This window comes from Paramormyrops kingsleyae, chromosome 20 (genome assembly GCF_048594095.1).
Source record: "Paramormyrops kingsleyae isolate MSU_618 chromosome 20, PKINGS_0.4, whole genome shotgun sequence".
NCBI lineage: Eukaryota > Metazoa > Chordata > Actinopteri > Osteoglossiformes > Mormyridae > Paramormyrops > Paramormyrops kingsleyae.
The window spans coordinates 19,392,452-19,415,935 of record NC_132816.1 but is presented as its reverse complement, the minus strand read 5'-3'; the positions used below and the strand labels follow the sequence as shown (position 1 = coordinate 19,415,935).

General features: G+C 49.7%; 2 protein-coding genes across 4 annotated transcripts; one reads left to right on the top strand and one right to left on the bottom strand.

The window, feature by feature from the left end:
* The first annotated feature begins 45 nt into the window (after window positions 1–45).
* On the top strand, window positions 46–8,948 carry zdhhc16b (zDHHC palmitoyltransferase 16b). 3 transcript variants are annotated; one of them, XM_023820203.2, is made up of 12 exons: window positions 49–205; window positions 1,272–1,317; window positions 1,741–3,783; window positions 4,015–4,275; window positions 4,998–5,192; window positions 5,710–5,798; window positions 5,967–5,995; window positions 6,445–6,578; window positions 7,575–7,660; window positions 7,790–7,913; window positions 8,050–8,120; window positions 8,325–8,948. In XM_023820203.2, the coding sequence occupies exons 4-12, from the start codon at window positions 4,024–4,026 to the stop codon at window positions 8,425–8,427; spliced, it is 1,083 nt and encodes a 360-aa protein (XP_023675971.1). In that variant the 5' UTR covers window positions 49–205; window positions 1,272–1,317; window positions 1,741–3,783; window positions 4,015–4,023; the 3' UTR covers window positions 8,428–8,948. The 3 variants fall into 3 exon arrangements, with proteins under 3 accessions (XP_023675970.1, XP_023675971.1, XP_023675972.1); XM_023820204.2 differs by lacking the exon at window positions 1,272–1,317; XM_023820202.2 differs by lacking the exons at window positions 1,272–1,317; window positions 1,741–3,783 and having other exon boundaries at window positions 46–205.
* A 61-nt stretch (window positions 8,949–9,009) lies between these two features.
* mms19 (MMS19 homolog, cytosolic iron-sulfur assembly component) lies at window positions 9,010–23,212 on the bottom strand. The gene is made up of 31 exons (XM_072703502.1): window positions 23,063–23,212; window positions 22,198–22,246; window positions 21,662–21,762; window positions 20,777–20,862; window positions 20,028–20,102; window positions 19,448–19,517; window positions 19,214–19,342; window positions 19,064–19,125; window positions 18,870–18,956; window positions 18,689–18,763; window positions 17,886–17,963; window positions 17,454–17,592; window positions 17,214–17,368; window positions 17,053–17,131; window positions 16,209–16,334; window positions 15,615–15,696; window positions 15,414–15,511; window positions 14,850–14,993; window positions 14,564–14,719; window positions 14,344–14,443; window positions 14,157–14,259; window positions 13,744–13,815; window positions 13,424–13,550; window positions 13,111–13,217; window positions 12,694–12,750; window positions 12,407–12,593; window positions 11,391–11,473; window positions 10,982–11,152; window positions 10,790–10,849; window positions 10,105–10,205; window positions 9,010–9,591 (listed from the first exon to the last, which is right to left on the bottom strand). The coding sequence occupies exons 1-31, from the start codon at window positions 23,193–23,195 to the stop codon at window positions 9,564–9,566; spliced, it is 3,120 nt and encodes a 1,039-aa protein (XP_072559603.1). The 5' UTR covers window positions 23,196–23,212; the 3' UTR covers window positions 9,010–9,563.
* Window positions 23,213–23,484: the final 272 nt, after the last annotated feature.

Below are 23,484 nucleotides of genomic sequence, written 5' to 3'. Positions count from 1 at the left end.
TGCAACTTGAGATTTTCATCACGTCCAAACGGGAACGTATCTCCACCCATCGCTACCTTGTCATCATTAACTTGCGCAATATGGTTAGAGTTGGGAGGGAAAAGGAGGCTCTGCAGTTTGAAATTCCGTATCGCTGCGTGTGGGTGCAAGACCTTGCGTTTCTTAGGCAGTAACATGACTTGAGAACCGCGGGAGGAAGTCAAAGGTAAGGAAAGCCCAGTGCAATTGGTGGTGATATGCGGGTTAGGGGGAACTCGGCTGCCTGCCTCATTCGTTAGCGTGGACTGCGTCTCTTATAATGATTTTTAAACACTGTTCCAATGAACTTCTGTATTGATAAGATGATGGTGACGAGACTGCGGTAGACAGTGGAGATTTTACACTATCGGGCAGCTGGAGGAGTTGATTCTGCAAGCCAGTCATATGTCACCGTCGCAGGGCACAGAGAATCTTTTCATATGATATGTGTAAAACTGGTAATGTCATTAGCGAAATAAAGCATATAAATTAATGGAAATTCAGCGTGAACCGCCTGAATATGTCACCGTTCTGTTACAATGTAAATTTGTTGTTAGACTCTCTGTAGCTTTGCAAACTGTTAACATTCACCTTGTTTATTGTCCTCCTTTGTTTCGGAAACATCGTTACAATTAACGATATTGCAACACGCCACTTGTCCATAAATGGGAAAGATGTGAACGTGAGAGAGCCGAGCACCGTCTGCCGTGAAGTGTCGGGTAGCTGTTTAGTAAAGCTGTAATTTAATTTTATTATGCTTGGTACAACAGTTGTACCGAAGTATGGCAAAATGCAGAAATTCTTTTGTAACCGAATGTATTTATTTATTTTTATTTATTTAAGTAGTTGCAGATATTTAAAAATGATCGAGTAGGAAAAATTGGCACTGACCGTGGCCTGCATTTCGCAGGATTTCCGTGCCAGGTGGATTAAACAAACTGAATTGTTGTTTTTAAACTGGTTGTACCGGACTGAATTGGATATGCAGATTACTGGACGGCTGCATCACGGTCGGACTGATATTTATTAAAAGATGTTTGTTAGATAACTGCAAGGGCTTCACCCTGTGTGCGTCTTCTGTGAGATCATATATGAGGGAGGCGATCAAACCATGTGATTATAACACGACACGCCATATAATCAGACGTGACTCATAGTCATAACCGCACAGTTTCCTTAACTTATTGCCCTGTTGAAAATGTCTATTCACTGCTACCTTCTTAAACGGCAGTTTTTGTTTTGTTTTTTTTTAGCAGAAGCAATATTTGGATAATCTATGCCGCATGTCAAGGATGTGAGGTCAGCGATCAATACGCATCTTGCAAAGTTAATCTAAAAGCTTTAAAGTTTCTTAATTAGATCACATGCTGTACTATCTTTCTCGCAATCGAATCGAATTGCAAGATCGAATTATCAAAACAAACAGCAATTTTAAAACCTGCAGTGATGAGCATGTAAATATGCGTTCCATATGACTTCCTGTACTTGTTTTTAATTTTCACTTTTAAGAGTTCTCGCAGCAAAGGTGATCATCCTCATTCACTTGTGGTGTTTATTTTATTTTATTTTATTTATAAAGACTACCCAGTCAGTATGTCCTAAAAAGCATGTGATGGATGTGAAGGAGATCACTCTGGTGCATTGTGTGAATGTGTGCGTGCATGTGCGTGCACACATGCATTAAGATTTCAGCATTGTTGTCTGTAATTTCATTCATTCTAGGCATCTTCCTGCTAAAGATCACCACAGAATCTGAAAGATGGAAAGAACACAACCCGAGCAATCAAACTTTATGGGTGTATAGGCCGTATGCAGAGTCAGCTTCGGGTTCTACACTGGACCAGAACCTCCCCATGAGGGGAATCGCTGATAGGACCATGAGAAAGTATTTAATCTCTCTTTCCTCAGTGAAAACTTGGAGGGCTGAGATTTATTTTTACATTTGATTTGTTCATTCCATTTTTGGCTGCTTCATATTCACACTGTGTTATGTAAACCCATCATATTAGTACGCCTTGTCCTTATGATAGGTCTTTTTTAATGGTGTGCTTGTTCTCCATGTGCTTCTGGTCTCTCGCCTGGGATACAGGCCCTGTTCCACGTGCTCCGATCCCTCATGGACACACTGATGCGTGCCTCAGTCCAGCACAACTTGAGTTTGTTTGTGGTTAAAGTAACACCAACCAGTACTTTTCTGTTACACAAATAAATGCTTTTATTTGCACAAACACATTGGAATGCTTCACTTCACCTACCCAATCTTGCTCTTCATAGCTTGGGGGGGTGGTCAAGGGTCAGGTCACGGTCACAGCACACGGTTAGCCAGTGTGCAGCACCCCTGGAGCTGGGGGTTAAGGGCCTTGCTCAAGGGCCCACAGAAATTTGACTGTTCTACCAAGGCTGGGACTCAAACCAGCGATCTTCTGATCATGGGCATAGGGACTTAGCCCACTGAGCCACTCGCCACCCGTAATGTTGAGTTGCAGTGACACCTAGGTGACTCTGAACAACGAGCATGGCTAAGAATTGGGGCAATCTGCACCAAAGCACTCTGGCATCCGCTCGCTCGCCTGGATTGACAGCTCTGCAGTGAGGCGTGGAAGGGGGCCCCGTTGGGCTGGTGGGGGAGCAGTCGAGTCATTAATTAAGATGATGAAAATGTGCCGGCTTGAATTACGGTAACACCAAGCTCACCATTCCTACCTGGAGGTTTAGCCAGACCTGGCGGAACACTGAATTCCCTGTGTGATGGAACGTCAGCCGGTCGCCATGGTGACAGCGCCATCTGCTCATTTTGAACATTGATCCGTCCCGCCGGGGGCTCCGGCAGCCATTAGTGGGCCTCATAAAAGGGTCACGATCAAGAGTAAGGAGACGTCTAACAAATGGCATCCGACAGGAGGCTGGGCGACGGCACAGGGCTCACGTTTAGGCCATGTTGTGTTGCCATGGTGACTGGTCACCAGCCCCATGCCCGAAAACATCTTGGTCATTGAAACCCAGCTGGTCCTGATTAGAATGAGTAGCTTGTTAAGGATAAACTGGGTCAGCCGGCTGGATTGAGTGGGAGCAGGCGGCAATCGGATACCTCCTGACCTCCGTCATCCTCCGCTGGTCATGCTTTGGTGATCTGGTGGTCCATCTCGTCCAACGTTGCATGGTGCATTATTGCATTCCTATCATTCCATCTAAATGAGGTGCAGTAGTGTTCTCCTGCAGCGGAGTCATCTTATACCCCTGTGATTAGTTGGGGAGGAGGGGGTCAATTATCTGCCAGCCGTCACATTAAAAATGAACCGCAAGAGTTTGGCAAAAGCAGATACGTAATTAATACCACGCAGGTTTTTTTTGTGTGTGTGGTGAGATGCCGGACAGCCCTGGGTCGTTACGGATGGGGCCCCCGCTGACCATGTGCCGGTCGGATTGGGGGTCCTCGGCATTCTTCTGTAACGGATACCCTCTTATCAGAAATATCGCTCGTCTCCGGTGTCCCAGCTCCGTCTCCGCAGGAGAAATTCACCCTCGGCTGCGTCTGTGCCGTCACCAGAGGCGCGGGCTGGCACATGGGGAAGTGTATTTCTCATGAAATTTTCACAAGCGTCAGGAATAGCAGTTGCGTTCCTGGTTTTTGGCCACGCCCCCTTTCCACACGCCGGTATAAATAGTGTTGCCCCGCGCTAGTGCAGGAAGGTGTTGGGGATAATCAGACGATAGAGGGTGGGGGCAACACAGTCACGGTACATCACAGCACAACCTCTTCCTGAGGTGCGAGGACTATTTATGACTTATTGCTAATTAATTTGCGATTTAGCCAATGTTAGACAAGGTGTATTGTGTCAGGGTACAACAGCCTTCTTTTGCTGAGTTTTTTTTTTTATATAAAGTCAGCGCTGGTGATGTGTACTGCCATTGCAGCTGGGAGGTGCAGGCGTGAAGGTCAGTGATCATGCGCCCTTTGGGCCAACGTCTCATGGTGTCCCTGTTGGTGCCCCGCAGGGTGGGGCGATGAGCCGCTGGAGGCGCCTGAGCCCCACAGCCGCCCGCCTCTTCCTGCGCTGCCTACACCTGCGCCCGTGTTCCGCGTGGGGGGGCCGCGGGGGGCGCATGACCGGCCGCCTGAAGGAGCTCTGGAGTTATGGCCGGCTCCTCCTCAAGTCGCTCTGCTTCAACGCCCTCTGCAACTTCGACGTGTTCCTGGACTCCATCTTCGAGCCTGTCTACTGGCTGGTGGACCACCTGACCCGGTGGTTTGGGGTGGTAAGTCCAGTTCGCGTCCTCCATCTGCACGTTATCCTAGCGGGACTGTGAGAGGGAGCTGGTCTCCATGATATGTGACATATAAAAATACTTCGAGGGTATGAGTGTGCGCAGTCCAGGCCGGGACTCGGGGCAGACTGGCGTTTAGTGCAAGAAACCTAGAGAAGCAAAAGGCGTTTCTCATGTGGTTCTCCAACAGTGGAATAAGTGATCATCAGATTGCTTCTCTGGCTCCAGACCCATCAGTTCCAGGAATTCCTTTACTAGCCTGATGCCCCTTTGTTCCTGGGATTTTCTCAGTGCCACACTTCTGGTTGTGTAATAGGTTCATTAGGTTCTTGCTCTGCTAAATGATCCTTCTTTTGCTCCAATGCTGCTCACACTTGTACTTGGCCTTTCATTGGAAGCTCAGCCTGGCCTCACTTGTGCTTATTCGCCTCCATCACAGCTGATTGTGTGTAACGTGCTATTTGCCTCACTTTCAACAATTTAGCCTCTACTAAATAAAAATAAGCACATATAAAGATGAACATGGTAGATCTGCATGATATCAGCGGGATTTAACACTTGGTAAAATATGATTAACTCCTTGTTATTATTATTATTTATTGTTGTTGTTGTTGTTGTTTCATGCTGCTTACCCGCTAACTTGTCTGCTCCTGACCTATATCATCATCTCGTCACCGGCTTGTCCCCGCCCCCTCCTCCCTGCCGCTACCCAGGTGTTTGTCTGCCTGGTCATCCTGCTCACCAGCTCGGTCCTGGTCATCGTCTACTACTTTGTCCTGCCACTGATCATCAGCACCTATCCGGCGCACTGGGTGACATGGCACCTCTGCTACGGCCACTGGAACCTGCTGATGATCGTCTTCCACTACTATAAGGCCATCAGGACGTCCCCGGGGCACCCTCTGCAGGTACGCGCCCCGCCCGAGGGGCACCGCGGGTTCCGGGAGGAGAGAGGAGGAGAGGGGGGGTTTGGGTGCAGAAAGGAATCATGGGGAAGGGCTGGGGTAGAGATGTGATGTTGTTGAGTGGTTTAAGCCACAATCCCCTGTCTCCCACGGCAAGAAACGCGGCATCAGAGGTGGAGAGTTCAGGTCCAGAAAGTACAAATCCAGACCAAGGTTTTGTTTCAACCAACCAGTTGAGTGCTCTGTGAATGTGACTCTTCGTAGTAAACAAACAAAACCTTGCTCAGGATTTATACTTTCCAGACCTGAACGTTCCGCCTCTGCCCGCCATGGTAATCGCAGTCACCCTGGCTTCTGCTCCTGATCTCCACTACCCAGAAGCCACTGCGGCTGTTTATGCAAGAAAAAGACTAACCTGTCAGTTTACTCCACATGGCATCATTTTCTGTTAAAAAGCTTCTCATTCATATTAGAATTTTATGTGCTTATTCTAAGCAAGTAATATTTATTTCCTTTGTAGATGAAGACTGACATACCATCAGTGTCCATTTGTAAGAAGTGTATATTCCCCAAACCGGCCAGAACTCACCACTGTAGCATCTGCAACCGGTAAGGAGACTGCAGATCTTGCTGGGTACTGCATTTCTGTGCTGTGGGCCATCTGTGATCCTGGGTTGATTTCAAAGCACTTAAAATCCCCTCTGGTTGCTCTCAGATGGGTGTCGTGATCTAGGATGAGCGTGATTGCGGTGCCCTTCTTAACTTTGTCTCTTACAGGTGTGTGCTGAAGATGGATCACCACTGCCGTATCCTTTGTGATTTAAACATGAAATTTGGTGCATTTGGCCTGTTTGTGGATCCAGGAGTCTGCATATACACCTCGACACATTTACATTTGAGAAGGTGGGACCAGTCAGTTCCTGGGGCGTTCACGGGCACAGAACCATTTGACCCCCACACCAACCCCACACAGCAGTGGGAGATGCTGGTCCTTACTGGGTGTGCTGGTTTTTAGTTGCACCTATGCTCTTAATGGCTTTTCAAAGCACAGTTGGACTCTGATGCCTCACCTGAGGTACCTTTGAAGATGCTGCTTCTTAAGGACGAGCAGGTCTGTGGTCCTTGGGGGCTGAATAGCTTGAAGAGGCTTGGTATCTTCTCCCTTTCTCACTGATATAAAAGTGTGGTATAACATGAAGGCCCCATCCCTGTGCTGATTGTCCTCCACATTGTCCTTGACTGGCTTCTCCCTCAGCCTGGCTGAATAACTGTGTGGGACACCTCAACCACCGCTACTTCTTCTCCTTTTGCCTCTTCATGACCATGGGCTGCATCTACTGCAGCGTGAGCTGCTGGGACATGTTCGTCGGGGCCTACAACGCCGTGGAGGTGAGTGTGGTGTTGACTGGTGTATCACGGGACCATAAGCTCTGAGTAGCTGTGCTGTTAATCTCTTTTGTTTGCCTCACATTGACGTCCCATAAGGCCAACAATACTGCCCGCCCGGGACTTGGTGTTAATGAATGTGTGGGGTGGGGCGGGACATGAGTAACCATGGCAGCCTGTGTTTATGTTACCATGGTAGCACCATAGGAATTGGGCCAAGGAGAAATTAAGTGGGTGGGGCTGTGGTAGGACACTATTGAAGGTCCAGTATTTAGGATCTTTGTTCCACCCACCCCAGAGGGTGCATGTGCATGTAGGAGTTCCCTGCATCCGTCTGTATTCCACCTGCTCACGCTGGTCACGCCCCAGGGGGTGTGGCATCTCTCCCAAGCAGAATAGGTACACCCTGGGGTGATGTCCTACAACAGCTTCTCTGAATTATTAATGCAAACCAAATGAAACATCTGAAGATTTTTCTATTGTTTTGCCATTCATCAGAGGTCTGGCCCTTTGCATTTTTGCAGTGACAAACCGACATAAGGTCTTTTCCTCTGTGCCCACCATAATAATCTCCACCATGGACCTTATCCTTCCCCGGAGACGTGCTGTGTGTCCCTCAGCCCTGCCTCCTTTCAGCTGCCGCCTCCGTCGCGGCTGTGCCGCTCTTCAGCATAATCACACACAGCTCCTGTCAGCTAGAGTGCCGCTGGACTTTTCCTTTTGTGTCGGCGAGAATGTAGAAGGGCTACCATCTTATGGGGGCTGCACTACACCCAGAAAACACAAAAAAGGGTCCATAGACCTGTAGGTTTTACATGTTAAATATGGAGAATGGTGACTTTGTCATTCCATGCCGCAACGTGGGTGCAAGTCTGGTTCATAGATATTTGCCTTGTGTGGATGCACGTCTAGTTTATAGATAAATGCTTTCCTCTGTGATGGATGAGTATTCGACTAATGGGATGCGAGTGTTTAAATCATTGTTCTGTGTCGTTCAAGAGCTACTATCAGACCCCTGAGCCTTTGTTCACCTTTACGGAGAAGCTGTTTCACAAGTGTATGATCTACTTATGGGTGCTTACCAGGTGAGGCCTCTCAGAATTTCAGCTTGATTCAATGTACAGCAGGCCTGCATGACATTCTTACAGTCCACTGCATTACACATGCAGAGCCCGACAGTCCGCTACAGTCGCTGTCATTCCTCCTCCCCGCAGCTCGGTGGCAGTAGCCCTGACAGGGCTGACGCTGTGGCATGCGGCTCTCATTACCCGGGGAGAGACGAGCGTGGAGAGGCACATCAACCGCAAGGAGGCTCGACGGCTGCGGGACAGCGGCAAGGTGAGCCTCCCCCCCCCTAGTGGTCCCTGTATGCACTGACCTTGTTCAGTCCAACGGCTTATTAACGCTGTGAAAATATTTGAAAGTATATTAGCATGGTGGCAATGGAGAGTGTCTGGCCATGATATTTATGCAGGTCTTCCGGAACCCGTACAACTACGGAAAGGTGGAGAACTGGAGAATATTCTTTGGTGTGAAGAAAAGAAGGTGAGACTGCAGCTTACTCAGCCGGACAAACCGTTCCACCGTAGCGTGAGAGGCCATGACTGAACTAAAGTAACACATATTTCCAGCACCCAAGTTATGAGCCATAAATGTACTGATGGGGGGGGAGGGGAAGTAATCTGTAAATGTCAGGATTAATATGCCTAAAGGCAGCCAGAGCATTTAATCTTACTCTTTCCTCCACAGCCATTGGCTGACTCATGTCCTCCTGCCCTCTGACCACGCCCCCTTTGGGGAGGGGCTAACATGGGACCGCTCTGTATACAGAAGAGATCCAACTGCTATATAACCACACGTGTCTTCTGGTGCTGGCCTGGAGACAGACATTTGGCCTGTGAAGGTTACCGATTCCCTGGGACTGGGGATGGAGGACCTGAAAGAGGACAGGACAGTCCAGCACAGCCCAGCCCAGCCCACCTAAGCAGTGCATCCCAGCAGGCTGCCCTGTTGCCCCTTCTGTACACGACGGGCCCATTTGTGTGTGTGTGTGTGTGTGTTTGAATGTGAAACGTCCTGGTGTTGTCGTGCCATAAACTAAAAGGGCTGATGGGCTTTTCCCAGAAAGACGTCGGCAAATGCGATTGGTCAGTCGGGCAGGAAGTGGAGGTGGGATGAGGTAATGACTGTGTCACCACGGCAACCTGAGGATGGCATGGAAGCAATACAAAGAGCCCAGACTGAACTCCATGCAGCGGTAACCAAAAGGAGCGGAGCTCCACTGCAGACTGTGCAAATTTGTACCTGTGAAATGGATTGGTTTTTTTTTTTTTTTTTTTGCTTAAATGTTTTTAATAAATGTTTGTCATAGTATAGTGTTCGAAACCCATCCCTTAAGGCACAGATGAATTACTTAGGAAATCTCAGACTCAAATGCATTTATAAAAATCTGACATTTATTTATAGAAACTTAAATCATGTCCACAATAGCCCTGACTTTCGTTGTGTGAGGTTTAATGTTAGTTGGCTAACAGGGACAGACAGCTGGTGACCAGTTCGCTGTCTGAAAGGATTAGCACACATTTTTACGAACTAAAAATAGGTGCCAGTACTAACTAATGTCAGTGAAACCCACGTGAAACCTATATCCCTGCATGTTCCATGTCAGCGGTTGTTGGTTCATTTTTTTGTTTCCTCCTTGTCTGGTTAGAGAGTGTAGGTGGGAATACTGTAGTTTTGTATTATAGTTTTGTCTCCCACCATTCGCTGGGTAAGAGTCCATTTGATCTAGGACACGTTTCCGGTGTGGTTTGGGTTCTAGGTCCCCACTTTCCCTTGCCTCACTTTGTGCGCTCTAGGGCCAGAAGCAGTGCGATAGAGTGTGTGCTACGCTGAGTATACAAGGCTGTGGCGGCAGGTTGGAGTCCGGGGCCGTCTGCTGTGGACACGCTCTCCCCTCCCCAGAGACACAGCGAGGTGGGGGAGGGCTCACCTTCCTGGGCTTCCCAGGAGGAACCTGCAAACCAGCAAAAACTCCTCGTTACCTGGAGTTTTAATTACCTTGTAGGGAATTATTATATTATCCTCATGTTGGGACTGATTATTTTGTTAGTTCCAACTAAAAAGCACTCAGTAGTTTTTACTAAAACTCAACTTAGGGGGTTAATATAAAGTGCAGTTAGTTTATTTGCTAATCATGCTCAAATCATACAATGTTCCAAATATTGATTGGATTCTAATCTGGACCTTTAGTAAATGAAAATCCTTTCCAGGATCTGCTGACTTGCGCTCTTAGGTTGATGTTTTCGGATTATCGTTTAGTAAGCATTGCTGCGTGAGCCTGCTGCCTGCGCAGCCACTTCCAAACCCGTGACACATCTGTTTGCTGAATTTTCCGTTTCGCTGCTGAACTGCTGCTTTGGCTCCTCAAACAGCTCACATTGTATCCCATGCTTTGTCTGTTCATGCACAACCAAGTGCTCCTAGGCGGGATGAAACAGGGTTGCCATATTGTTTAAGCGTGACTCACCACTCTCCCCGCGCTGCTACCGCCTCCTTCCTCACCAGCCTCTTCTTGTCATCCAGGGGAGGGGCCAGTGCTCGCAGAACCCTATCGCGGAACGGGAGGACCTATGGGGGGAGGGGGCAGCGCACACAAAATCTTATCATTGGGTAGAGGGGCAGGTACAAAACTGCTAACAAATACTTAATCCCAAAACCACCAATGCAACGGATTCTATTTATTGATTTAGCTTGATTGATTTAGCTTTGATGCTTTAAACCAAAATGATGTACAACCAGTTCCTAGAGCCATTGGGATTAAGGGCCTTGTTTAGGGCTGCAGCGGGATATGAACCAGCGACCTTCCGGTCACAGTCACAACGCCCTGACACACTACACACTAGCACAGATTATTTGAAAGGATGGGTATGGTGGTCACTCCTGGGGGGTGATGGTTAAAATGATGCCCCCTTTATTTCTGAATGAGCCAGACTGACCAGCGACTGAAACCACAGGCAGGACACCAGCAGTGTGTTAGACGGAGATTATTGACACAGTCTGAGGTCCGCGGTCAGATGCTGCGCATCAATGCCGTGGCGACCACAGTGGTATGCACCTGCCCCCCCCCCCCCCCGAGCGGTGCTTCAGCAGGCCGCTGGTCATGTGATCCACGTTTAGCAGGATACGACAGGGACGGCGGCGTGCATACGTACTCCGTGATCGGGGAAGTGGGACACGGCGTTAAGGCATTGCAGGGAAGTGATGCGTACTTTCTGGGGGGGGGACGACACAGAAATCAGTCAGACATATGCACTGTACAAGTACTCCTGTTATAGAAATAGCTGGGGTGATGGGGGTGGAGGAATGGAGCAATATGATGGGGGGGGGGGGAACGCGGTGAGTACCATGGCAGGGCTGCTGGTGAGGCCGAGCAGGCGTGATATGAGCCCTTCAAGCTGGGGGCAGAGGGTCGACACCGGCGAGGAGTCCATCAGCACGGGGTACAGGCAGGAGAGGGTGGACAGCTGCACCGCTTGGTCCGGGCACGAGAGCGCCTCCCGCAGGAGGGGGAGCAGCTGCACACACACAGAGAGACCCTCCAGCTCGCGGCTGACAGCCCGGCGTCTGAATCCCGAGCACCGCTAATTAAATACTGTTCTCTGCTTGCTTCTGTTGTGACCTCAGGGTCTTTAATTTCAGCACCTGGTGTAATTATCTCTGCACTATGTTCAAAGACATTTACAAAAAGTCTGGCATTCTTCTCGGTTCAAAATCTTCACTCCCCCCACCCACCCACCCAGGCAGGCAACTCACCGCTGGAAGCTCAGACAGCTGGACCTGCCTCGGAAGGTTGTTCACAATGTGTGAGAGCGCTTTGAGGTAGCTGGGCTTCATCTCTGTGCCGGAGGGAGGGGGAGAAGAGAGAGAGGGAGGCAGGTATCAAGGGCGAGGTCACTCCCCCCATAAGCCGCCGACGGAATCTCTGGGCCTCGGGAATTCCTTGACAGAATGCCTGATTGTTCCATCTCCATGGAAACCACCTTCTGAGCAAAAAAGCCTTCTGCTTATGCAGTGAACTGGGACAGTGAAGGCAAGACGATGTAAGGAAGTGTTCTGTGTGGTCAGAATAGCAATGAAGACCGTGCTGACTGTCTACAAGGGTGCAGACTTGAAAATCTCATATAATGAATTGCTACATGCACATGAACACCTTCATACGTCACTGGAATTACACTTTCATTTTAAATATCTCGATATGATACAGAGTGTTCTGCTCTTTCAGGACAGGACATTCATACTGGCTCTCAGGTTAATGAATATTCATTAGCTGAGTGGTTAGCAGGAACAGAATCTGGACCCCTGGTGATTAAATCCCCGGTGACGTTCCGAGCTGCTCCTGTGACTCGCAGTCTGACCTACTTTCTGCACGTCTGGTGCTTCCGGGGACGTATTGGGATGTGAGCCCGGTGACAGGTTCGAGGACAGTGCAGCCCATGTTCAGCAACGTGGAGCTGGGTTGCTGGTTCACACCCCGTATGCACGACCTCGTGGTGGGGGGGGGTGCTGCATCTCTAACTTCACACCAATAGGGACAGCAATGCTCTGCTGGCAACTGAACCGCACAGAGGCAGGTTGCCAGTTCACAGCCCAAAAATGCACCACTGATGGGGATCTTTCCAGTCTGATTAACAGCCACAAAAGTTTAAACTAGTTGTGAAATTGCTTGGTAATGTTCTGGTTTTCAGCCGAGCCTCGATGAAGTCCCTTCATAAGCCCCGCCCCCTCCCTCCCTAGCCCCGCCCCCTCACAGGCCCCACCCCTCTCAGTACCTTTCTCCGCTGAGTTGAACCCTTGCACCAGCTTGGCCGAGTTCTCCGTGAAGAAGCGTTGTCGGTACATGATGCGCACTTCAGCGTGGCCCGCCCGGGTCAGCACGTCCACCGGGTCGCTCATCAGCACGGAAAAGCCGTCAGCCACTAGGGGGCCCAGCTCATGGTCCGTCAAGAGAGAGAACATCTGAAGCGGAATAGCGGAGCGGGCAGCTTAAACACGCTGGTGTTGCAGGTTCGAGCCCCAGAAGGGCTCAGTTAACCCACTCATGACCCGAACGCGTTACCTTATCCGTCAGCACGGAGGCCCGGGGATGATATCGGATCAGAAGGGCCTTGGTCACCTGAAAAACAGGGGATCACGGTCCTGAGCAGAGTGCGGAGGCAGAGAGGGGCCATGCTGGCTATAAAACCTGACCTCGCAGATCAGAGCAGAGAGACGGGGCTTAACGCTGAACCACTCCAAAGAAAAACACCTCCAGCTGTCAGAATTTCTAACGTCAGAGTTGCCGAGAGGAATTATTGGAGAGGCTGTTGGCACCTTAGAGGTAAGAGTAGGGCTACGGGCTAAAGGTTCAGCAGCCAAACTAAATACAGCAATGCTATATAACAAGACACACCGCAAAGCGGTACCTGGAGGTCCAGTTTGAGGGCTGAGGGTGGTACATAACATGGACACGGTTCTGGTAGGCGGCCCATCTCACCCAGAGCAGCAGGGTGAAGGCCTGCAGGCGGAGGGAAGAGGAGGCGCGGTCCAGCTCCGAGCAGATCCTCCCCATCACTCTGTCCAGCAGCAAGTCCAGCGCCTCCCCTAAAAGCGGGAGATCCGCAGCTGAGCCTCTCCGTCGGGTCCGACCCCTGTTCACCCTAAAAGCTCCAGTACCTCATAACCCTCACTGGATGGACACAGACCTGCGTCGGGTCCACAGTCAAACGGGTTAACCTACTCAGGCAACCCCTCTTTTGTACGTGACTAGTTCTGTGACTCAGAGGGAGGGATTCTGGGTAAACTCCCACCTGCAGGCCTCTTGTTCACCAGGCCGGCGAAGCACTTGGAGGCACTGATGTAGGAGAAGGGGTGCGTGGACGTACAGGAGAGCTCCTCCAACTCCGCCATCAACCGCTCCACCTGGGGCAGCTCCACCTGCAGGGCAGAGCATCACATTACCTGCCTCTGTTCTGAGGATTGTTCTTTGAGACAGTGCCCCCTACAGGATACATGCCGTTACTACATGACATGAGCAGCATCATTTAAAAAAAAAAACAAAAAAAAAAAACCCACAAAAACAAAGGCCGAAGCAGGGTGAAGATGGGCCAGCGTGGTGGGCGGGGCTTACACTCTGCGGCACGGAGCACACGCAGGCCATGAGAAGGCATGTCAGCTGCGACAGGCTCCCGGAGTGCGGCACCTGGAAGATGGGCACTGTTAGCAGGGCCTACGGCCTTCCCAGCATGCACCTCTTCAGAAGCAGATACTGTGACCCGCTACACAGGGACTTGCATCTGTATTCTTGTACAAATGTCTCCACCGGTTCTCAAACTCCTGGAAATAGATGTTTTAGAGACACAAAGCACCTTTTCTTCACCCTCTACAGCGTCATATCGCTTATGTTATATTCATCATTTTTTTTGGATCTTCTCGCAGTGGCTTTTGAAATTAAGCAGCTTGAGATGCAGTGAGAAGTCCCCCTGCTGGACAGACATGGAAGCGCGCGTCTGTTGGACCATGTGTGTCTGTCGTCAGACTCACTCTCAGCAGCTGCAGTCCTGCGGGAAGCCCGTCTTCCTGCAGGAAACTCACGTCCCCGTCCAGGAAGAGGGACACCGCCCGCGCTGCAGTGACAGCAGACAGCCTGCCAGCAGAAATGCAGCTGTTACCACCACAGAGACGCATTTTGCCCCCGACAGGAAGCTCGACGTATTTGCAGTGGACTCACTGTGGCTGCAGCCGGGCACAGGCTGTACCCATCACCGGTACCAAGGCCAGCAACACCGGCTCCTCCGTCAGGGGGCTTTCCCGGGGTGGGGATACCCCACCTGGACACAGAGAGACGGTTCCTGAAACTCCCTCTAAAATCGACCCAATGGCAGCCCAGTGGAATACCCCAGTAAGACAGGCTCTATGCACCCCCTCCCCCACCACGCGTCTGTACTTACGCCACAGGCCAGCCTGCAACGCCAAGCCCAGAAGGCGCGGGATGATGATGTCATGGAAGAATCTCCCAGTGTCCTCCACGTCTGGGGCCTGCTCCACTATCCGCTGCAGACTGCGGCACGCTGCCAATGCATCATCCGCCGCGAACGATCCTGTTCCTGGTGGGGGAGGGGAATCGCCGTGACCCAGAATGCACCCCAGGAGGCACAGAGCAGAAGCCTGCCCCACCGCAGGGACCGTCTGTTGTACCCTTGAATGCAAACCCATATTCACACCCGGATTCATTACCTGTGTGAGAAGACGCCAGGACCTCCAGCAGCACGGGGGCGCTCTCCCGTATCACCGCGGGCTGAGTCGACACGGCGGCCAGCGCGGTCATGCACCGCTCCCGCAAAGCTTTCGGGGGGGGCCCGTCACCCTGGGTCATGGGCTCTATGGGGGTCACGCACAGCACCTCCTCAGTGACGTCCCCCCCCCCAATTCATCCATAACATCAACCAGCCAGTGGCCTTCACACTTTTACTCACGTTTCACAATATCTGATTTAGCTTTAACCAAAGAGGGGGCGCAATAATCTCACCCCCTGCTGCGTTTCCTGCCTATTTTTGACTAAGAGGAGTTTTTTGGTGACTCCTCTCGTCTCCTGGCTTTTCCCAGCATGACATCATCACTGTAAAGTCTGTTAACTTGCTGTAAAGCGTCCCGTTAGACGGCCGTGTCAGCGCTGCCATGCCAGCGAGCCTGCAGTGGCCATCGTGCACAGCAGGAGCAGCGTGTGGGTCCCAGCTGTCACGCACGGCCTCTCCCATGACCTCTGACCTCCCACCCGCCTTTCACCCCCATCCCAGGCACCTGTGAAGATCTCTTCTTTGAGCCGAGGGACAATGGTGGCAGCGAAGGTGCCGGGGTGCAGGAGGGACAGGCAGCGGGAACATTCCAGAACAGCCGTGCTGGAGGCAGAGAAATCACAATCGTGACGGGGGTGGCGGCTCGACGGGACTGATGTGACGCGTGTCAGGTCGCCTAGGGGACACTGAGGGGCGGCCTGCTCACCTGACTTGGAGCTCCTCGTCCTCCAAGACCAGCCGAGTCAGGTGACTGATGGCCAGCTCCACATCGGACGCCAACAAAAGGTCTGGGGGCCGAAACGGGTGTCACCCTTCCTGACGGTGATCATCACCACCACAACCACTACTGCTACTGCCCGACAAAGCGAGAGGCTTACAATAGTGGATTTTAATTTCAGTATCACTGGCTGAGTCCCAGCTTGAGGTCACATGTTCTCTGAAGCAGGAGAATCATCAGCTTACACAAGCGTGACCTTCACTCAAACCGCTGACCTTGCATCAGTGAACCACCACTGGGTGGCGCACTGATATTCCTTTACAATATTCAGCACGGAGGGGGTAACTATGGCATGGGGGGGGGGGGTGGTGCTATACTTTTTGGCAGGTTTTAATTGCAGGGGAGTTTGAATAAGGATGAGGGCTTGAGACCCATTGATCACCCTGAAGGATGTTGACGACTGCGGACTTGAAACTGGTGACTAACTGGGAAACGGTGCCACGGATCAAGACGGGAAGTAGTAAAGAGAGGGGTGCTATGGTGGAGCGGTGGGCGGAGCAAGGAGGAGACGGGACCACCCACCTGGCTGTTGGCCCAGTGAGACCAGGACTCTGCAGGCTGCCACCTGCAGTCCCGAGTTGGACTCCGAAAGGGCATCAAAGACGACGGTGCACAGGGACTCGCGGAATGTGCTGAACACATTCTCATCTGGTGGGGAGGAGGCCGAGTGTCATTACTATGCTCATAAGCAGCCGACCACCGTAATTCACAATAAGCACCTTCCTGATAGCAGAAAACATACGGCCAGAAGCACACGGGCACCCCTATTAATCAGAGTATTTGCCCATTGCTGACACAGGTGAATAATTAGGCACACAGTCACATGATCTCCTGCAGCGAACAGCAGCAGAGTGAGTGCTCGTACTGGAGACGTTAGTGACTTTCCACTTAGAACCATCGTAGGACGCCGTCATGGGACACCTCATCTTTCCAACAAGTCAGTTCTCCACATTTCTGTCCTGCTAGAGCTGCCCCGGTCAGCCGCAACTGATGTGAAGGTCAAAGTGACCGGGACCAGGATCAGCTGCACAGTGGTCAGCCACACAAGCTCCCAGGAAGGGACCTGATCACCCAACGTCAACACCCAACCTGAATGGCAGCAAATCCCACCAGCGATGTCCCAATATCTAATGGAAAGGCTTCCCAGAAGAGAAGAGGCTATTACAGCAACCGTGGGCTGATTAACTTTATATTAATACCCTTGGTTTCAGAATGAGATGGACAAGCTGGTGTCCATGTACATTCAGCCATATAGTGTATCTAATGCGTAACTAGTGAATTCTATTGCTTTACTTCTACATCCAAAAACAGAGGGCGAAAAACATCCGAACGTGGGGTTTGGGAGCATGTTAAGAGGAAGCCTTACCTCCCTCTAAGGGGACACTACACTGGACTGGCTGCAGGAATCCCTGGAGGACCTCCAGCAGGGTGCGCCGGTGAGCACACTGAAAGAGACAGCATATTGGACTTTGAGGCTCAACTGAAAAAGACAAACATATATGTGGAAAAAAATAAAGCCAGGCTTGCCTGTGTTTGGCTGATGTACTGCTGCATCAGTTTTGGCATGACCACGCTCGTAATTCTGTGGCTTGCCCTATAGGAGGCGCCACCGGCCGCCTGCAGCAGCTTGGCACTGGGCCACACGAGCTTGAGGTCGGGCTCACAGAGGTGATGCTGACAGTCTGCGGAGATGAGCACAAGTGAGCATTTTTAAAAGTAAATAAAAAAATGCCAGTGTGACACTCTCGAATGTTGGCATTTTAGTACCTTGGATAACAAGATCCAGGAAAACATGCAGACCGTCGTCACCCTGCGAGTCAAGGACAGAGCGGGACAGGCAGGCCGAGAGGGCACTCAGGGCAGAAAGGCCTGCAGCCTCGATCTTCTCGCTGGCCGTCTGGAAGACCTGGGGGGGGCAAAGCGGGGCAGGGTGGGGCAGTGCTCTTTAGGACTGTTTTTCCACTACATCATCTGCTACCTGACACTTATCTAAAGTTACCCAATTACATATTGTTTCCTGCAACAACTGACTGCGAGCATTTTGTTCAAAGGTACAACAGACACTCACTTCCAGCACTGAGATGGTAACTGATACAGCGCTGAGGGGCACGTCACTTAACCCTAACGGGGGCTTTAACCTGTAACCCGGCCCTGGAAGTAACGAGACAGCGGTGGACCAGGTTGTCCGTGGAGGCCTACCTCTCTGCGCAGCGAGGCCCAGAGGCCCGACAGGAACCCCTTCAGCTCACTGTAGGAGTACACGGAAGCGCAGGCCTCCTGCCAACAGGGGGAGCCATGCACAGCCGTCACATATGATGCATGAGTGCAGCAGTGTGGACAGAAGGAGGGAAAATAGGAAGTTATACTGTAGGACTTATCACTACAGGATCTGAGTTAATCGTGGGTGTGAGTCCACTTGCGCCAGCGTTGAAAGCAACTAAAAACTAACCCAAAACCTAAAAAAATTACTAAAACTGAATACTAAAAGCAAGTGTAAAAAATGTATATGTCCAGTTCTTGAGAGGGGCTTTGCCAGTGTCAATACAGACAATTTAAGATAATCAGCCATTTTATAAAAATTTATGCTAATATATGAGATGGGCCTTCACTTTCTAAGACTGGTCAGGGTGCAGCTTTGGCAGATGGTCTGAAGCGTTTTATTACTTGAATACTTTAATAGTTTAACATTGGGTGACTCAGACCGGCAGCTGACTCTGTTCTTGTAGTAACAGACAGGACTAATTACTGAATTAAGAAAGTGACAATAAAGAAGAACAATAATTAAGGGGAAATTAGACAGACCATAATTAAATATTAACATTAATACAAGGAATCGTGACCCTCCACTTCTGTAGCAGATGCTGGAGCCTGTTTGGACATTAGTAAACTGACAGGGTTATGTGGGACATGTTAAAATGAGAAGTGGAGCGAACACGGGTTCGAGCTGGAGGCGTCGGCTCTGAGCAGTGGGCCGACGCGGAGGGGCGTGGCCCATCCCTCACCAGTGTCTGCAGGCAGTCCAGCTTGGCGTTCTGGACGTCCGAGTCCAGCTTCTCGATGATCAGCGGCAGCAGGAACTGGGGGGGGGGGGGGCGGGATAGAGATGGGCCGTGGGTAATGTGCCTGTAGGGGGTGCCGATACCCCCACCACAAACCCCATCAGGTCTTTGCTCCCCTCCTCACCTGCGCAAAGCGGGCCGTCCCAGAGAGAACGCCTCTCAGAGCCACGATCAGATCCTCCTGCGTGATCCCATGGGGGTTGTTAGGGGGCTACAGAGGAAGAAGACAAGGAATTCAGACCCTGGGCATCACGGGATGCTACTAAATATGAATAAATAATAAACTGCCAGGCCTGGTTTACAGGGACAGTCACTTACGGGCGTGAAGTCTAAGGGGAAGTAGCCGGACGTCACTTCAAACAGCTCCTCTGTGAATTTACCTGCGACACGAGCAGAATGGCGTCATTTCCAGGGGCGAAACCTCACTCACGCCCGGCAAGCGAGCCCACCCTCAGGCACGGCCCTCACCCAGCTCATAGCCTCGGAGGAGAATATTCCGGGCGATCTGGAAGGCTAGCAGGAGATTCCGGGGGTCGCGTTCGCTGTCCATCGCCTGGACAAACCCGAAGACGAAGTCTGCGCCCAGCCCCTTCAGCTCTGACGGGGGGGGGGGGGGACGGGGGGTGGTTGGTGCATGTGAATATGACCCGAAGACATTCAGAAAAGCGAACATTTCCAACACTCTGCCAGGAGACATCTTACCCTCCTCCTTGAACTCCATCAGGTTGATGAGAATGCTGTAGACACATGACCGCTCCACCAACATTAAAGACTTGCAGTGGGGGTGGTGGGGAGGGGCGAGAGAGAGAGAGAGAGAGAGAGAGCAGTCATTCATCTGGGCACATCCATGGTGCAGAATCACAGTCGATATCCCTCAGAGCTAACGGATCTGCCTGAGACCCCATCCGTCTGTGTGCCTGAAGTGAAATTGCTTCCTAAATGAAAAAGTGCACTTGGATCCAATTATTCTAAAGGATAATCAGTGTAAGATTAAAAACCAGTCCTATTACTGTTAATTTAATACAATAAGACAGAACACGGCATAACTGTGAAGCTGGAGAAGCCCACGTTGGTGAAAATTCAACGTACGATAAATACAGGGTTTACTGAGCAAGACTCATGACTGCTCAAACAGGAATGCTCCTTACCTAAACTCTTATTGGACAATCACGACATCTAGCTTAAGTTACCCCAGCTAACTGAGAAATCCTGCTTCATGGAACATCTCCCCTGGTAGAAGCTGTTTAAAATCCCTGATCGCCTTCCCTGACCTCGGGTTTACCTGCACATGAATATCTCGGAAGAGTGACCTCAGGACTGAAACAGCCAATCCGGGGGGCCACAATGGAGTCTTGGTCTGACAGAGATACAAGGCGGGATATACAGCATAAGGAACACCACGCTCCCTCACTGGATTTTCAACATAAACACAGAAAAGCAACAGGGAACAAACTCTGGAGTTAATTTACAGACACGATATTTCTTAACAATAACTTAAATGTTTAAAATTACATGACTCATGTACAACTCTGATCACGAGGCTGGCCTGAGCGTGTCCCCCGCTGCAGGTTCGAGATGAAAGGGAGAATTCTGCCACAGGAAATCAGAGAGTGGAGCCACTGCGATACAAATCGCTTGTGGGGGCCCACAAGACGCTGCAGGGCTACAGCGGCGCTAATACGCTACGAGCAGGTGATGCAAAGTTTGTCTTAAACCATAAGAGACTTCAGGGTGTCTGGGCTTTAAAGTTTCCATGGTTACAGAGAAAGAACAGCAGCGCCGGAACAGAAAACCCACATGTGAAGAAAAGATGGCAGATGTGTGAAACTGATCGGCTGAGCATCATTTGGATGGGTCAATGGTATTAGGAAAATAATTTTTAAAAAAAATCACTTTCAGTCACACACACACACACAAAAACTCTGAGTATCTAAATCAAACACGCCAATATCATATAGCATTAAAATACGTCCCAGGTATATAAATCTCCAAATATGTTTTTTTTTTGTTAAAAAGCAAACAAAAACTCACCAAGGCCTTGATCCCCTGCAAAACATGGGGCAGGATGACATAGTGGTCCTTCAGTCTGTTTTCATAAAAAACTACAAGGACCTCGACTGCAATTAAAAAAAGAAAAAGAAAATAAACAGAGCAGTGAAAAGCAGGTGGTGAAACCAACAGCCAATCACATTTCTGACAGTTCCAAACACAGTAAGGCATGACGATTAAGAGCCACTGCTAAATAACTGATAACAGCTTTCCGAACAATAACAGTGACATGAGGACAATCAGAATTCCAAACGGGGGACTGCAGCCATGGTAACAGAGTTAAGGACTGTAATTTCTCTGTTCAGCTGACACAGAGCCGTGTATTCAACACCTCTCTTTCTATCATTATTAGATTTATTGTCGTGTGTATTTTTCTCTTGACATTGTGTATAAATTGCATACTCGTGCCATCACCGAAACAAAATTCATTGTTCTTTTTGCACACGGTGAATAAAAGGATTCTGATTGTAATCCTACAGTAAGACTTAGGGGGCTGGATAACATTCAATCAGACAAAAACCTTTAATGGTCTAATGCTGGACACAAGGACCGTGTCCAAAGGCTCCATAATCAATGTTCCAACAGCCCACACAGCACAATCACGTAAACACAGTTTACATATGTAAATATCACCTCATTCATCTGACTCTCTGCTCCACCATCTGTCACCTTACTGCTAACTGCACACCGTTTATGGATATTTATTAAGTTTGTCTAAAACTTCAGACTTACTTCTCTTGTCTCATAATCCCAATCAAGCCGATCACATTGTACCGGGTATAACTGTGTATGTGGCACATAAATCCTGAATGAACGTGATTAACAGCAGCCCCTGATGCGCTGTGCCGGGTCAGAGGAAGGCCTCACCTTCCTTCTCGGAGAGACTGCTGTTACACTCGTGTAGGACCTCAGACAGCAGCTGCACTCCACGTGCCCTAGTCTGCGGCTGGGAGCTCGTCAGGCTCAGGCTGCATAGAGAAACACAGGGCACTGAACAGCCAGTCCTGGGGGCGGCCATTATGTTTCTAACACACGCAGTTCGGGTCCCTAAGGCTGCCGTACCGCAGCCCCGAAAGCTGCATCTGTGGCCATTTTGTTTCAAACAGTTACACGTGAGCATTCAGCAGCCAGACCGTAGGCCTTTGCAAACACTGTGCCCCTTATAAAAACAGGCACGGTCTGGCACTCTGAAGTTAGCCAGCAAAGTCTCAATCTGACACTCTGATGAACAGATTTTTATACTTTCCACATCTTGCAAAAACTGTAAACCCATAAATAATGAGAACTCTTTGGTGAAATAACAGACACAGCAACTGGCTTATATTAACTTACATTACTCAATCATGATATAATTACATGATACATGAAAACATACATTTTACATATAAAAACTGATACTTTACCCCAAAGCTTCAACCAGTTCTAATATTTTAAACTGTCCAGTCTTCACACCTTGCAAAGAAAATAAAGGGTTTAATACAATGTCATTGAGGAACTAGTGGCCCATTTAAATAGAGGGCAGCATACAACACATAACCCTTGATTGTCAGAATTATCCAGGTAGTGTGGCCTACCACAACAGTCAACATCAGATTTTCATAATCAAAACCTCCAAAGGTCAGGCTCTGAAAAGAACCACGATGTTCCTTTCCAAACGGGAAATGTAAATCTTGTGTGGCACTATGCAACAGATAATACTGTGGAGGTGGTTATGTGTATCTCTGACGACATCTATGGTGTATCTAACCTATATCAGACAGCATTACGAACATTGCAACATTTAGGGTACTAACATTTAGGCTCATTCTTGCCATCTGTAAGTGTCAGACACGTGTTCTTTTTATTCTAAAAATGACGTGGCCCGAAACAAACTCCATCTCCACAGTTAACATTATTAATTTCAACTGGTCTGGCCCTGAAACCCCTCCCGGACAATTCAGTGAACTCTGGGTGCCAAATGGTCCCTCGGTGCACTTTGTGAACAAACTCAGCTGTAACATTCTTTTCAGATAGTAAACATTACGGAAGACTGCACTGATTTAGAGGCTCGTTTCTGTGAGTTGACTTAAATAAATCATACATTTGACACAATTTGTGTTGTTGCTAAGCATAGAAGAGCGAAAAACCAGCGAAGCTGGGAAGCCGAAACGCAACTCCGGGGGCATCGTGTACGCGCATGGCAGATCGCTGCTTCGCCCCCAGGCCCTTCAGCACGCCGGTGCCCCTTAAGCACGCGCCTTCAGCACCGATCAAAATCCCACTCGCTACCTCTTGCCGTGTCCGCGGCCTTGCTGTCCTGTTGTCCTGAGACGAACTCCTCCACCAAGCCCAGCAGTACAGCACCATCAGTAGCCATCGTGCGCGAAAGCAAACTGCGCGTGCGCAAATGTTGACAAATCATAGAAATAGGAGTGTAAATCATAGAAATAGAAATACTAGAGCTCACGCAACACAGGTTTTGCGGACTTATAAATATACGTATGTATGAAACATGAGCAGACAATTATATGGGGTAGAACGAAATCACAGACAGGGGAAGTGACAAATACTATACCGGTGGTGCTGTCAGTAAGGACTTTGGTGATTTAAGTTATTCAGAGATAATAAATGTGAGCATGTAAATATAGCATTTATTGATGTGAAACATGTTCACGTGTTTATACCATTAAGAGATTATGAAAAAGAACACT